Raw genomic sequence first — 15064 nt, forward strand, 5'->3', positions numbered from 1 at the left:
AGGGTTGAAGTTTATAATGTATATGGCAGTGGCCTAGTTTGTGCTGGGCATTTAGAATGCTAGTGACACGTAGTGCACTGTGTGTGTGTTTTGGCAGGTTTACTTGGAAGGGGATTGTGGGTAATCTGTGATACTCCCTGAGCTGGACCCGTGAGAGGCCTTGGGTGCTGTTTTGTCTTCCTGGGATTTAAAAAAGAAAAAAAGATAATGTAAATAAGGAGTATGTGAGAGAAAATTCTGTCTGATTTTTTTTATTTCTAACCCGCTGAACCTGTTGGTGGTTTGTTCATACAGGTAAGTTTAGGCCGATATATTTATAAGGATCCTTCCCTCTTCTTTTAAGGGGTCACACTCCAGTCTCTGTAGGTCCCAGATCGCAGGTCCCAGACAGATTATGTCTAGTACATAGCCTGTTTTTCCAGGTGGATCATAATGGAGGGGGTGAACTTACTGATTTCACCAGAAAGAAAATTAGTGTGTTAATAATGTCACTGTTTGAACATGTTAAACAGCCATAAAAGATGTGAGAAATGAAACATCCGATTGAAGGCTGCTGTTAGTCGTCCCTGATTGACGTTTAAAACGTTCTTGAAGCAACTGTTGGATGTTTTTATACCTTTTTTAATTACCTCCTAGTAGTACTACTTTCTGATTTTTAGAAGGGTATACCTTTAATTTTGAGTAGTGTTCATGAATACAGCTGTATAAAAAAATATTTAATTACTGTTATTCTTTTGTTAGTTTTTTTTTTTTTTTTTTTTTTTTTTGCTTGGGTCGTTTTTCATATATATCTTGACCAAACAAGTGCAAATCTACTGTTACCTAATTGGCTATGCTGTGTTCATGCGATCTGGCGGATGCAAGCCCAAGGCGAAGCTGCATCTAAAAAACAATGCCAGCGAACGTCCTTTCATTTCCAGAACTGACACACTGTTGCATGGTTTTGTCAAGGAGCTAATGGGTGAGCATGTTCACGGCTAAATGAGAGACTCAGGAAATCACTGCGAACGTCAACAAATCTGGGGATGATTGTGCCCCGTCACACAGGAAGTCAAATGAGCAGCCAGGTTCTGCGGCAGCCTACACATTGGGATTGGCTGCAGATCACGATCGAAAGCTGTTATTGGGTGTCGAGATGTGGGTGGAATAGGACCTCCAATCAGCGTTGCCCATTTGTGTTACTAATAAGCCAACTGGATGTTCAATCTGGGGGTTGCTGATTCAAGGGGGCCTCTGTTATTCACCTGAACTGCTGCAGCTAATAGGCTGCTGTGTGCGTGAATCAAATGTAAACTTATAAGCCATGTAAGTTTTTGATAAGCATCTGCAAAGCAAATCTAATAAAACAGCAGTAAGGTCAAAGGTCCAAATCCATTGTCTCTGTTCATCCTCTCACAATTTCCCCACATCTTTCCGAGTTTCGTTCAGGCGCTGAAGGCCGTGTTTCCGGACATCTGGTTCCCTGGCGGGTGCATTGGGCCACATTACTTCATTGATGCACCCCGGTCTTTGGCCCATATCCATCGTTCGTGTTATTCCAGATTCTTAACGCAACACTGTGCTTGATGACGATGCAAAACTTGAGCTGCGAGAGGTGGGGAGGATGTCGGATGAGCAGGTGGGTGTGTCAACGGCTGGGATACGCCCACTAGGTGACCCCACCCACCTGCATAGAAGTTACGGCTGCAGCTCGACATTCAGAGACTCTTAAGTTCATTTATGCATTCGTTGAATGATGGTTGCGGTTATTTAAACAATAATCCGGAAGCTGAAGTTGTATGCTGTTTGATAAAATACTTTATTCTGTATTTGTAGCAGTTTTCCTCAATAAACGGACTCATTCCAAGCAAACTGTCTTCTCTGTGTGTGTGTGTGGGTTTGCTTAGATCACATTTGAGGACTAAATTGTCCCCAAAGTATAGTAAAACCTGGAATTTCCCTACTTTTGGGGACATCTTTTGAGGTCCCCATTTCGAAAACCTCAGTTTTATAAAAATCTGTGAATGCATTCAAAAAAATAAAAATGCCAAAAGTCTTGTATTTGTGTTGGTTACTTATGGTTAAGGTTAGGGATGTGTAGGTTGGGTTTAGGGTGTCATGATTGGGATTAGGGTTTTTCCCATAGAAATGAATGAATGAATTAGATTGGTACACCAATATGCGTGTGTGTGTCTGTGTGTGTGCGTTCCTGTGCCTGTTTTAGTTTTGATGGTGGCACCTGCTAGCTGAGGGATGGCGGATGATTGAACGTGCTACTTAAACATAAAATTGCGCGGATCCTAGATATTAGTCTCCGTGCTGTAAACGATAATTAGGTCGCTCTGTCACTGTATGTCATCTAAACCCGGACTCTTCTAACAGGCGATTTATTGTTCTTACCCTCCACACAGTTCAGTCATCCATTCATGTTCTAATGTTTGTTTGCGATGTTTTGTGAAAGATCAGGTGTGAGGTCATAGCCTCTTTGAATGAGTCTGAATATGAGCCCGCTGCCATCAGGCTAGCTGTGACTCCCCCCTGCTCCCCCATCGAGATTTGTGAAGGACTGGGGGTGTGAGAAGGGGAGAGGTGTGTCTGGGTGCACCAAGCTTAATTACCAGCCCTGAATAGACTCCCAACATCTCCCCCAAAGGGGGAGCTCCTTTAACCCAAAGAATAGTGTGGGGGAGCACCCAGGCCCCCGCATGGACCATAGCAGTCTGTAAACAAACAATTGTTGCCAAGGCGATGTCTCCTTTTGGAGGTACTGCCCCTGGACAGGGAGCGGATTGGCTGCAGCGGCGCGGGGACGCCATAGTGACGGGCAGGCAATGGTAAAGCATGCTGAGCTGTTTTGGACCTGTGTGGGGGGGTCTGTGGGCTGAGAGCACCTGCAGATACTGGAGGCAGCCCCCCCCCAGCCTCATCCTTGAGCCCTAAAGAAACGAGAGGCCCCAGCTAGATTAAGGAAACTTCTCCTTCTGCAGAAATTCAGCAGAAATTACTGCAATACTTTAAGTATCAAGTCATTCATATGGTCCAGTATGGAATCACAGTATTCCATGAGGATATATGTCTTAAAAATTGTTTGAAATGGTTCCCATGAATAAATTTCAACCTTTTTCAAACTTGAAACATCAGAGCTGTTGGTTTAAAAGGCTTCAGGAAAACATACACCTTGGCCAAATGTTGGAGTCATTTCAACGGCAATGAAACAATCACCAAAACTTTGTTCAGTCACAGATTAACATATTCTCTATAATATTATGGATCTTTGTGATTAAAATGTTGCAAAACTCTGTGAAGTAGATATTCTAGAATTAGCGGGAAAGCCAAAGATTACTCATTAAATTCTAGTAAAAGACGTGATTGAGTACGACGTTGGAATGACAGGCGATATCGGTGGAGTGCGGGTGAGAGTCTCTCGATTGGTGCTTGGGGGGGGACTGGAGCTTTTTGCTCCTTCATTCAGCTTCAGCCACCTGCAGGTCTGTGGAGGGGGGGGGGGGTGGGAGGGTGCTAAACAGCAGGTGAGAAGAAGCTGTGTGAGAGGCAGCAAGCTGGGAGCAGGTGTGGCTGCCTCTGGGGTTCTGAACAGGCCTGGGAAAGAGGAGGCCTGGACTCCATGCCTTTTCTGTGGGACAGGGCCCCATGGCGAGTGAAGTGCTCTAATTACAAAGTGCTTGGGTGTGAACCTGTGACCTTGGGCACTTGGGGCATTGTGGGCGCGGAGATGCACGTTGCCACGGCGGCATAGTCGCAAGCTGGCGCCCCCGTGCTGGGGCTCCCGGTGGGCCGCTTCTGCAAGTGCCGGGCCACGTTTGAAGGGGCCCCCTCGTCATCCCACCACATTCATGCATCTGTCTCACCTGTGTGATCAGGACGCGGACATGCATGACAGGAAATGGAGTCGTTTCAACAGCATAATAAGAGACAGCCACCAGATTTGTAGTGTCTTACTAAATCAATTCAATCAAAACAATTATTAGGAATTCGCTTTCGTTTAATGATGCTCTTCAACGGGCGTCTTCTGTCACCTTTTACCCACAAGATGCAGAGAGTATCTGCCCCTGAGGCACTCAAGTGGAGCGATGTGGGAAAAAATGACGGCACTTGAGGCTCTTCTGCTGTCGTCAGGCACCCCCAAGCTGACCTCAGATCAGTCGCAGCCCCTCCAACAGGCTACAGATGAGACCTACACTGAAATGGCAAGAAGAAAGGATACTGGCGGCAGAGGAATTTTGAGGGGCACAGGGGCAGATTGGGGCAGATGGGGGGGGGGGGGGGGGTCCACCCTCGCTCAGGTGCTGCGTGGAAACAAAGGACATGAATAAAAATGAGAAATCAGCACAAGCCTCCTCACCTACTGCTGTTCTGGGAAATGTGCTCTTAAAGGGATGGAACGTAAATTCATTAAAGAAATATATTTTATGAATGTAGGTATAAACGACAGATTACATTACAGTTTCACTATGTATGACTATGTCTCCTTAGAAGCACATTATCAGGCTTCCTCTCCCCCCCGCATGGTTTTGAAATCCAGAAGCACTCATTTGTGCTGGTCTTGCATCCGAGGTTGCCTCGTTTTCATGAAAGTATAATATCACATCCATCCATCTTCCAACCACTGCTTATCCTGGTCATGGGTGTGGAGGGGACCTATTGTAGGGTCCGTCTCAGGCACCTGAGGACAGACGGCTGGGTGCATCCTAGATGTACTGTCAGTCCCAAATAGGGGCACATATTCACAGAAAAAAACACAGATCACCTAAATGCATGTCTTTGGACTGTCATAGGAAACCAGAATACCCAAAAGAAACCCGTGTACAAGGGCGTATATTGTATGGTAGGGACATGAACCTACCAATATTGTGGGGGGTCATCTTGTGTTGGGGGGGGGGGGGGGGGGTCAGAACTGATTTGGAACCCTAACAATGTTAAAACCAAACTTACACCCTTACCCATACAACACAGGGAGTACAACTTTTTGTTTTTAAGTCACTCTGATTGCTGATATTTAAATAATAAAATGATTGTTTTTTTCACAGATTCTCGCTATAAAGGGGATCCAGGATAGCAGATGACCTTCAAGGTTAAACTCTGCCAATACAATACTGGGGAAAAAAAAACAAACGAAGTTAAACAATGAAATAGCGCCCACCAGAGGTGACAGCCGGGCAGAGAAAAACATCGGATATCGGATGGAAAATACTGCAAAGCTGCTGGCCCGTTTGAAAAGGCCTCTAAATGTTAAGAGCCTGCACCTGTCCCGAGGCCTGCAGTGTTTTTTTTTTCCACAACAAGTGGACGGATATAACCAGAGCTGGTAGTGGCGGGTTTGAGTAACAAGTGCACACATTGCCCTCATACGCCATGTGTCAGCAAGTGGAGGTGGCCTGATATTTTTATTCGGCCCGCGCACACTGTGGAAAATATCTTGCAAATCTGAGTCGGGGCAAGGCTGTGGGATGGGGGGGAGGGCTTCATAAAAATATCCCCCTGGTCAAGACAGAGTAAGCTGGGGGGGTGGGGGACAAAAATAGCCACACTTTGTCTTTGCTACGCTAAAATCGGCACCTGAGATTGGATTACGGTATGGCTACGCAATGGAGTAGTCTTGGCTTTTTATAAACCAGTTGCCCTATATTTATAGATATAAAAGTTAATATTAATATCCGTATAGGAAAGAATATAGTGGCTACATTCTCTAGCTTTGACAATGTTGCCCTTATCTTTGGCTTGATGACAGCGTATGGGGCTAATATGACCCCGTATAGCTAGTGCCAGATATACAGGTTAAATGTGCCTAAAGCTTTCAAAATAGATGTAGACCGATCTATACTTATTGCTTCATGTTGTTTATATCGTTGCATGTTTATATCGTTGCATGGGAGAGACACGCCAACAGTAATGGTACCAATATCCAGTTTGTGAGAACGACGTCAAGCCTCACACCAGTAACCATGATTTCCACTTCTGTCTTTTTCATTTCCATGCCTGTGTGGCACCGCAAGTGATCCTGGCGTGCGTGTAATCAGAAGGTTGCTGATTTAAGGCCCACGGTCTGCATAGTGATTTTCTTGTAGGGCTCTCCAGCAAGGCCATCAACCCCAATTGCTCCAGGCACTGGCTGACCTTGTTTTTCCAATTGTATGTTACTTTGGATAAAAGTGAAGGCTAAATAAATAAATGAAACTTTACGCCAAATGTAAGTAAAGCAGGACCCTAGCTACTGGCTGGACACTAGAGAACTACCTCTTTTTGGGACAACAAACTTTATGCCAGCTTCAGTCCCAACGGCACATGTGACCATCCTTCTTTCCTTACTAAGTGTCTCCTGCTTGTCAGCTTGACCTCTGCATGTTTTTAAGTATTTATTTTTCCCTGTCTGTTTTGGTGGGTTCAAGCATTCCAGTTTTGACCCACAATCCAAAAACGTCCTGTTTGGGTGCTTGGTGACTCCACACCGTCGTTAGAGTCTGAAAATCTTGGTGTATCTGCGCTCTGAGAAAGACCTGGTGTCCTGCTCCAAGATAACCTGCCTTTTGACTTCTGCAGACATGCTTTCTTTCTGGGTTATTGACTGTAGATGAATACTGAGTCTAAATTGACTTGAGGTTTTGAGCACCTTACATCGGTTTCCTCCAACAGTCCAGAAATCTGTAGTTTAGGTGTAGTGGTATTACCCATGGTGCCTGGTTGTGAGTAGGACATCCCATCCAATGTGTCTCATGCCTCATGCACTGTCTTTCTTAAAATAGGTTCCAGACTCACCACAAACCTGTATTGGATAGACAGTTATAGAAAATCAATTTATCAATGGATATTTTTTTCAACATGCTATGCAGCACTTTTGATATTAAGAAAGAATGACATATTTTTAAGAAAAGCTGTTTTAAATATATAAAGGTGGGTCAGGAGGCTTACACCTTCATGGTTGTGGGTTCAAATCCCTGGAATGCAGGGCCACCTAGTCCATGCTGTACCTCTGCTTGTATGCTTCCTGAGATTAGCTCCATTCCCTAAGTCCCATCTACACCCCTTACTCACCTCCACCTTGTGCCCCTCTACTGCATAAACAGTTGGAAGATGGATGGTAGGAAATTTAAAAATACACCCTGGAGTGTGTTTACCACACATAATATTGTGCTGCCCAAAACACTGGAGCAGTCATAGTCAAAGCCCTATTACAGTTTTTCTCTAATGTTTTGGAGCATTTCTCGAATGACAATTAACATTTGCATAATGACAAGTGGGGGATGGCATGGTGGTGCAGTGGTTAGCACTGTTGCCTCACACCTCTGGGACCTGGGTTCGAGTCTCCACCTGGGTTACATGTGCGTGGAGTTTGCATGTTCCCCCATGTCGTCGTGGGGCTCTGCGTACTCCGGTTTCTCCCCACAGTCCAAAAACATGCTGAGGCTAATTGGAGTTGCTAAATTGCCCATAGGTGTGCATGTGTGGGTGAATGTGTGAGGGTGCCCCCTATTCAGGGTTGTTCCCTGCCTCGTGCCCATTGCTTCCAGGATAGGCTCTGGACCCCCTGCGACCCAGTAGGATAAGCGGTTTGGAAAATGGATGGATAATGACGAGTGTGATCCCTACATCATTATGTCGCTTCTGCACAGCATAACATTTCTCATTGCTTCACACAAATTTCCAAATCCATCCATCCATTTTCCAAACCGCTTATCCTACTGGGTCGCGGGGGGTCCGGAGCCTATCCCGGAAGCAATGGGCACGAGGCAGGGAACAACCCATGATGGGGGGCCAGCCCATCGCAGGGCACACTCACACACCATGCACACCTACAGGCAATTTAGCAACTTGCCTCAGCACGTTTTTGGACTATGGGGGGCAACTGGAGTACCCAGAGGAAACCCCACAACGACATGGGAAGAACATGCAAACTCTACACACGTGACCCAGGCGGAGACTCAAACCTGAGACCCAGAGGTGTGAGGTAAAAGTGCTAACCACTGCACCACCATGCCGCCCCCAAATTTCCAAATGTATTTTCCGAATCCAAATTAGTACATATATGCAAAGGGTCTCGTACAATTGTCATTACTTGATATAATTTTCAGTTGCTTTTGTGTTGTTGGTCAAAACAGATTAATTAGATTCTTTAAAATTCTAACATTCTTTTGTAGCTAAACTATAGTGTTGTGCTATATTCATGAATTGTTCTGAGAGATGCTCATATAGTCGTGAGAATGTTAAGCACATTTCATAAAACGTGCCAAAGCAATTGAGAGAAACTGTAAGAGGTTGACATTGCTTAGGATATAGGGATCCGCAGTATGTGGGTTGGATGGAGTTTAATGAGAGGAGGCCTCCCTTCACCCAGAGCTGGGTAAATATGTCGTACATGGAGAAGAATCTCAAATTGCAGGATTTCCAGCTCGACAATTCCTCTCTCCACCTCTCACGAATGTGTTGTGCCGTGGTTTCCACAAGCACCTCACTGACCCCCCCCCCTCTCCCATAATAGATTTTTCCCCACAGGAATGATTGATTACAATTGAGCAGGCAGATTTTTTTTGACAGGAAGGAGGGGTAAATACAACACTGGGTGACTGAGAGCAGTGGAAGAAAATCCCCAGCAGCTGAATGTGTAGGGTGGGGGTGGGGGTGGGGGGCGGACGTGCAAGGGATCAGCCAACTCGGGATGGTTCCCTGAAGGTTGGTGGGGGGGCGGGCGGGGGGGACGGACACAGGTGCTTATGGGGCATTGGAAACTCGCACGGTTCCACTTATCTGTGCCAGTTCTCTAGGGGCTTGGGGGATCCTGTCCCCCCGGCTGGCAGTGTGGGGTCCAAAATAGCCCCCCAGGCACTATTTTGGACCCGTCAACTGCTGTACGGGGAGAGAGTGCATGGCTACAATGTATTTATAGCATCCCGGGGTCTTTTGTGGAGTCACAGCGGCTAAAGTTAGGAGCCACCATGTCAGCTGATGCAAACGTCATGGAGCGTGGCGACAGGGGTCGGGACCTCGTCTGGAAACTCGCTTTTCCTTTCGCCGGCACTTGATTGATAATCATACCTCGACCCCCCACCCACCCCATCAGTTTTTAAATTATATTATTACTCAGTTCAATAGCACTAAAGTTGCACAAGGGTTATGGTCACGGTTAACTCCAGGAAAATCATAGAAGGGGGAGGTGGTGGAGGAGGTCGCACCTTTATCAAGGTGCTTGACAGGAGAAGGTGTGGAGAATCCAGGTCCGTTCATATAGATCAGTGGTTCTGAAGTGGTTTCACCTCAAGATCCACAGAACAGGGGGTTCCGGTGGTTAAAATACAAAAGAAGTCCAAAAAAGTATTTCTTTAATTCCAAGACCCACTTTTGAGTCCAACTCACAATTGGAGATATAGATGCTAGACTGCGTGTCCCTGAGCATCACGGCTGCGAACAGACCACTGTCTTTACTGAACACCATCACAGCAGATTGAATGCAAATTTTCTAATTTGCTGTAGTGTTTAACCTGGCCTTTCATGCAGGTAGGTGACAGTGATCCGTGACAAGTTTGTATCAGGGCCCGTGAGCCTGGGCAAAGTGTATGGCAGGGCAGACTGTCACACAAACACCTGGCTCACAAACAGCACCCCCCCCCCCCCCCCCCCCCCAGGCAGCCGCGAGACATGCCTGGCAGGCTCAGCGTACAGCAGAAAGCGTGTCTCCATCACTGCCGCGTCGGCCTCGGCTGCCGAGCGACTACAAAATGCCGTGCACCCTCGAACCCCCATCTGTAGCCTCCGCAGCCGCCTGCTCGGGGTCCTGGCACGGCTTGTCCGTGGCATGTGGCTGGCTCCCGTCCACCCGCCAATAAAAAGCATTAATAAGAATTTTCCATGCCCCGTTACAAACGGGAAACATCGCGGTTTTATTTAGATCGAGATTGACCTACCCAGCTGTCCTCAAAAGACATATTAATTAGACGGGGAAAGCAAGCGGTATAATTTTGGGTCCCAGGCCCATGTCAGAGCCTCCTGTAAAAAGGGGGGGGGGGGACAAGGCATGCACCCTTTTCAGCACGTGTTCACATGCTACCTGCCCATTTCTGATCCATCTGCAGCTTGGGTGGCAGAGCGAAAGGGGGGAAATTCCTGCCATCTGGGCACGTGTCCAAGTGGTGGGGCGGTGTTTGAGCCAGCGTTCATTCACTAAAGGCTCGGCCGTTTTTGCTACAGAGCCCAGACAGGGCCACCAATATGGCGTCCGCCCAGACGCCTGTTTCTGACCAGCAAGCCCCATGTGAGCCCAGACAGATTCCCAGGTGTGAACAGAACCCAGTTCAACCCTAACTGCTGCACATTTCCCTTCCTTGGTCTACACAGTCTCCTAGCACGGGGTCGGTTGGGACCCCGTAGGAGACGTGTGCTGATTTTATTCGGAGGCCAGAACACTGCCGGGACGCCACCCTCACAACGCCTACATCTTTCCAGGCATAGGAGAGTAACTGTATGCTGGGAATGCGCTTCACAAACACAATCATGTAATATATGCTTCTCAATAGCAGGTCGATCTGAGCAGTTCGCCTGATGACCCCCCATGACCCCCCCGCCCCGCTTAATTATTATCCTTTCTAATGAATGAGCAGTGTCTGAAATGTGTACCACCATGTACTATCGTAATTAAACTCATTAGTGGGGGTGACTCAGTGGGTTGTTATGTCATGCTAGTCATCAGATGGTTGCTGGTTCAAGTCTGGTGGTTGGCAAAGTCTTAAACCCCAATGGCTCCAAGGAGTGGCTAACTCTGCTTTCTCAACTGTACATTGTTTTCGATAAAGGCAGCTGCTAAATAAATAAGTGCAATGTTAAAACCAAATGTAAGTGAAGCATGAACTGGTTGGAAACTGCATAAATTAATGACACTGCATTATGTCATGGATCTGGAAGCATTCAGAGATTAATTTTCTAAGCATTTATCCTAGTCTAACCCAGGCAGCATGGGGGAGTGGTATGCCGACCCACTGTAAGGCAAACGAACACTAATGGCAATTTAGAGACTTTCAACTTGGGATTCGAAGCCCCAAGCCAGTGTTGTGAGACCACCACCCCCAGAAATGTCTCTCTACATTGGAATCTTTTTTCTCAGTTTTCAAGTAATGATACAATACTCTGTTCAGTAGTATTTCATAAGGCACAAAACTGTGAAATGTGAATATAATTCAAAATAACCCAGAAAGATGCAGTAAGATAGGAAAATATGAAAGTATTATTGTGTTTTGTAAATAATACCATACAAGAAACACAAACAGTAGCATGTAAAATTAAGCTGAATCATTCAAGTCAGCAATCTGCCCTTAAAAACAATTTATGAATATGAAAATATATAAAACCATTCTATTGTGAAATACAAAAAACTTTTAGCATCATGCAACAGGAGCAATTTTTCTCCCCAAATACCATATCATACCTATGAGGTTTTTTTGTTGGTCATTTATATTGCATTTCTGTTTTCTTGAGATCCCAATCGAAGCTGTGAGATTTCCAAGAACTTACAATATTGCTACAATAACTATTTTTTGGCACACGTGAGAGACTCTTTCAACCAACAACAGGCAGGTAAATTCAGGGGACAAATCAGTGCAGTCACTGGTTGAGAAACGTGTCAATCGACAGAACCCTGCCTCTGCGATTGGTTAAGTCCACTGTGAGGCACCTATAGAGGGAGTCCCCCCCGGAGTCATGAGAGAGGGCAGCAGCCCGCCTCCTCATGCTTGGAGAGCAGAGATATTCTGGAGAAGGTCTTGGAACAGTTCTTACACTGGTACTTCTTGATGTCAGAGTGTGTCTGCAGGTGGGCCCGCAGGTTTGAGCGATCTGCAAAAGCCCGGCTGCAGTGGGGGCAAGAAAATGGCTTCTCTCCTAGAATAGAGGCACATACACAAACAGAAATAATTTTAACACCAAATCTGATGCACATCCCCTGACTGCCTTAGACCACAGTATGGTAGATTTTATAGCGCTCACATATCCGGTCTTCATTAGACCTTCAGCAATAAACCCTTGATGAATAAAGCTTATCAAATCTATTCACCATAAAAATAGCAAAAATAGCTTAGTGGTCTATAAATTGTTATTCTGGTTATGTTCCCACAAGGTGTGTCTGCAGCTGCTCATAAGTTCTTAACAAGATCAGTACAGTGTCCAGCTGTACACATATGTGAAATGCCAGAGTAAAGTACAGCACTTGAAATCCCGTTATCTAAAGTATGACTCTCGATATTAATAATGCCGATAAGTTCTGAAATGGGCGGACGTGAACTCTAAAGCAAGCTGTCTCAACTATCCCTGCATTTGGGGGCACGCAGAGGTGCTTGAGAAGTTGGCGTCTGGCTGGCCGTACCCGTGTGCGTGCGGATGTGTCCCTGCAGCAGCCACGGCCGGGAGAAGGCCTTGCCGCACAGCTTGCACACGCAGGGCAGGGTGTGCGTGCGGATGTGCATCTTGAGGGCACCCAGGCTGACATACTCCTTGTTGCAGTACTTGCAGCTGAAGCCTTGGGGGCAGTGCCACTCGCAGTGAAGCTGCCTGTGCCTGGCCAAGCCCGAGACGGTGAAGTAGGCCTTGCGACAGCCCAGACACTCAAAATGCTCCTGGACACCAGGCACCAGGCCCAGCAGGCTTGTGGGGATGCCGCCCTGCTCCATGGGAAATCCGGACTCCACTGGGGGCTGGAAAACCCTGGTGTCTGGGTGTTGCAGGAGGTTCATGACCGGAAGCGAATCCCCGAGTGGAGCGAGAGCAAGTTTGTGTGGGAACGCCAGCTCTGGTGCCAGGCTCACATGCGGATAATGGGGTGGCTTAGGCGCCGGGAGAGCCATGTGCTCCGGCGGGGAAGCAGGCGATTCGGCCATCACAGCCCCAGACGCACAGTCTTTTAATGGCCGCAGGCTGCAGATGACAGGGCACGGCAGAGGAGATCTGGCTTCTTCTGATAAGTGTGGCGAGGCTGCATCTACTGTGTAAAAAAAGACCAGTACAACTACTATATTAACTAAGGACTTTTAAAAACATTTTCAATTAAATGGAGGTTGTCTCACAATGACGAGATATTGTCCATTTTCCTAAAAACACTAGTTTAACCTAAAGAAAAAAGCCCCATATAACGTAAATTTTCCGAGTAACTAAAGCATTATGAGAAAATATAAACCACTTCTAATTTTTTTTAGATTTATATCAAGGAGCACCTTAAAAATGGTCGCTCTTCTCATTTTAAAAACGTCATCATCATAGTTTAAGTCAATAAAATGTAATCGAGGTCCAGCTCACATACACGGGTTAGGTTTGAACAAGAACGCGGATTTCAGGCGGATTTCGGAGTGAAAAGGAGCTTCGAAGGGTACTACATTAGCCTCTTCAACATGCTTAATGGGACCCTCAAGATCCCAAAAGGAGGGGCGGACAATGAGCTCCTCTTTTGTGTGAGAGATTTTGCACCTGCTGAACTCCAACCGCGTTTGCAGTATCCGTTGCAATACGTTTTTGTTCCTTCCATCATTATTATATTATCATCATCATTATTATTTTTATTAACAGAGTTACTAGGGTAGGCAGTACTTAACATTTTAAATATTTTTGCGCGTAAGTGTACGTGCGTGGAAACGCGAACTTGTTCTATAATTAAGTTTATAAGTTTGCGTGAAAAGTGAAGAACAGGTGTACAATCATACTGAAAAGTCATTTTATATCTGTTCTCCCATCAAAACAATTTCTACAACTACCGGGGAAACTTCAAATCAAAGATTATACAGTATACCACACAGATACTAAAAAGGGAGAAAATAACTCGTTTAAAGCTATGCTTGCCATAATAAAAAATAAAAATATGTTCATATAAATTAGTCATAAAATAAATAAAAGAGCTGTACCTTTTTTCTTTGAGTCCAATTCACCATAATTTGGCTTCTTGTTACTGAGGTGCTTCTTCACCAAAAAGGATCGCGGCATCTTACGAAATCCCCTATTTGATAATTAGTTTATGGAGCAGTCGTGATCGCGGTAAAGCAAGAATGTGAGAATAAATGTACGAGGGGCTGGACGGATGGATGAATAAATAGCTGATACTTGGAGGCTGTCTTTGCTCCGCATTCTTCAGTAGAGTAGAGAGAGTCAGGTGCAGTCTGGCGGCTAATTAGCATAAACAGCCCGTCTGGCCAATTAGAATGAAATGACAAGTGCAAGGGGCGGGGCTTAAAGCGCCTGTCGGCATACCCCAACAAAACAGGTGCATTGGCCGGTTTGATTTTTAAATTCGTATAATCCCTGGTCCACTTAAAGAATTTATTAAATGCAACGATAAATAATAAATTTCTATAAAGATCACTGTTGTTAATAATCACATAACTATAACTTTATATAAATTTCATATAACATGAATCTTTTTATTAATAAAACTTTATTGAATTCCATGCTATCGAGGAAAATTTCCAGAAAAGCCTTTATTTCGAAAAAACGTATTAAGAAAACAACATTAAAATGTTGACAATGTGTAGTACATCCATAATAAGTTTCTGGGGGGAAAACAACTGCACGTTAAGGAAAACGTATTATTTTTTAAATACATTATTCGTATATACGCGCCTCTGTTAATAGTTTAAGTTTAGAAAATAAACCGCGTCACTGTTTTCTCCTGACGTATAATGTGTGCTTACAGTGGATCCCGCTAAATAGGACGGCTTCGCATACAGGTTCACAAAAATGAGAGCAAGGAAGTTAGAAAAACAAGACACTGGAACTGGGATATTAACATATGAATACAAAACCTGAAAGCAGCAAGAGGAGGATTTCTACTCGGTGCCAGGCAGCATATCCCCTTCGGACGTCCATGAGTCCAACACCACCCTCTGCTGTTGCCGAAATAGAACCTATCTGATCGTAATATTCTGTCTTAACCCACGCTAACTTTTGCCGGGGAGGGGGGTTCAAACCCATAGGCCAAATGCAAAAATGCCAGATGATCAGTCTAAGCCAACGTCTTACTACATGCACATAAAAAAAATTAAAAAACAAACACGCACACCTCCACTACTATTATAATGGAGACTCCATTTATATCTATCGGCAAATT

General features: G+C 45.4%; 1 protein-coding gene across 1 annotated transcript; it reads right to left on the reverse strand.

Moving 5' to 3' along the window:
• Positions 1-11210: 11210 nt before the first annotated feature.
• On the reverse strand, positions 11211-14345 carry snai3 (snail family zinc finger 3). The gene is made up of 3 exons (XM_049030767.1): positions 13866-14345; positions 12341-12955; positions 11211-11859 (listed from the first exon to the last, which is right to left on the reverse strand). The coding sequence occupies exons 1-3, from the start codon at positions 13942-13944 to the stop codon at positions 11678-11680; spliced, it is 876 nt and encodes a 291-aa protein (XP_048886724.1). The 5' UTR covers positions 13945-14345; the 3' UTR covers positions 11211-11677.
• Between the last annotated feature and the right edge of the window lie 719 nt (positions 14346-15064).

The sequence above is a fragment of the Brienomyrus brachyistius genome, chromosome 11 (genome assembly GCF_023856365.1).
Source record: "Brienomyrus brachyistius isolate T26 chromosome 11, BBRACH_0.4, whole genome shotgun sequence".
NCBI classification, from domain to species: Eukaryota; Metazoa; Chordata; class Actinopteri; order Osteoglossiformes; family Mormyridae; genus Brienomyrus; species Brienomyrus brachyistius.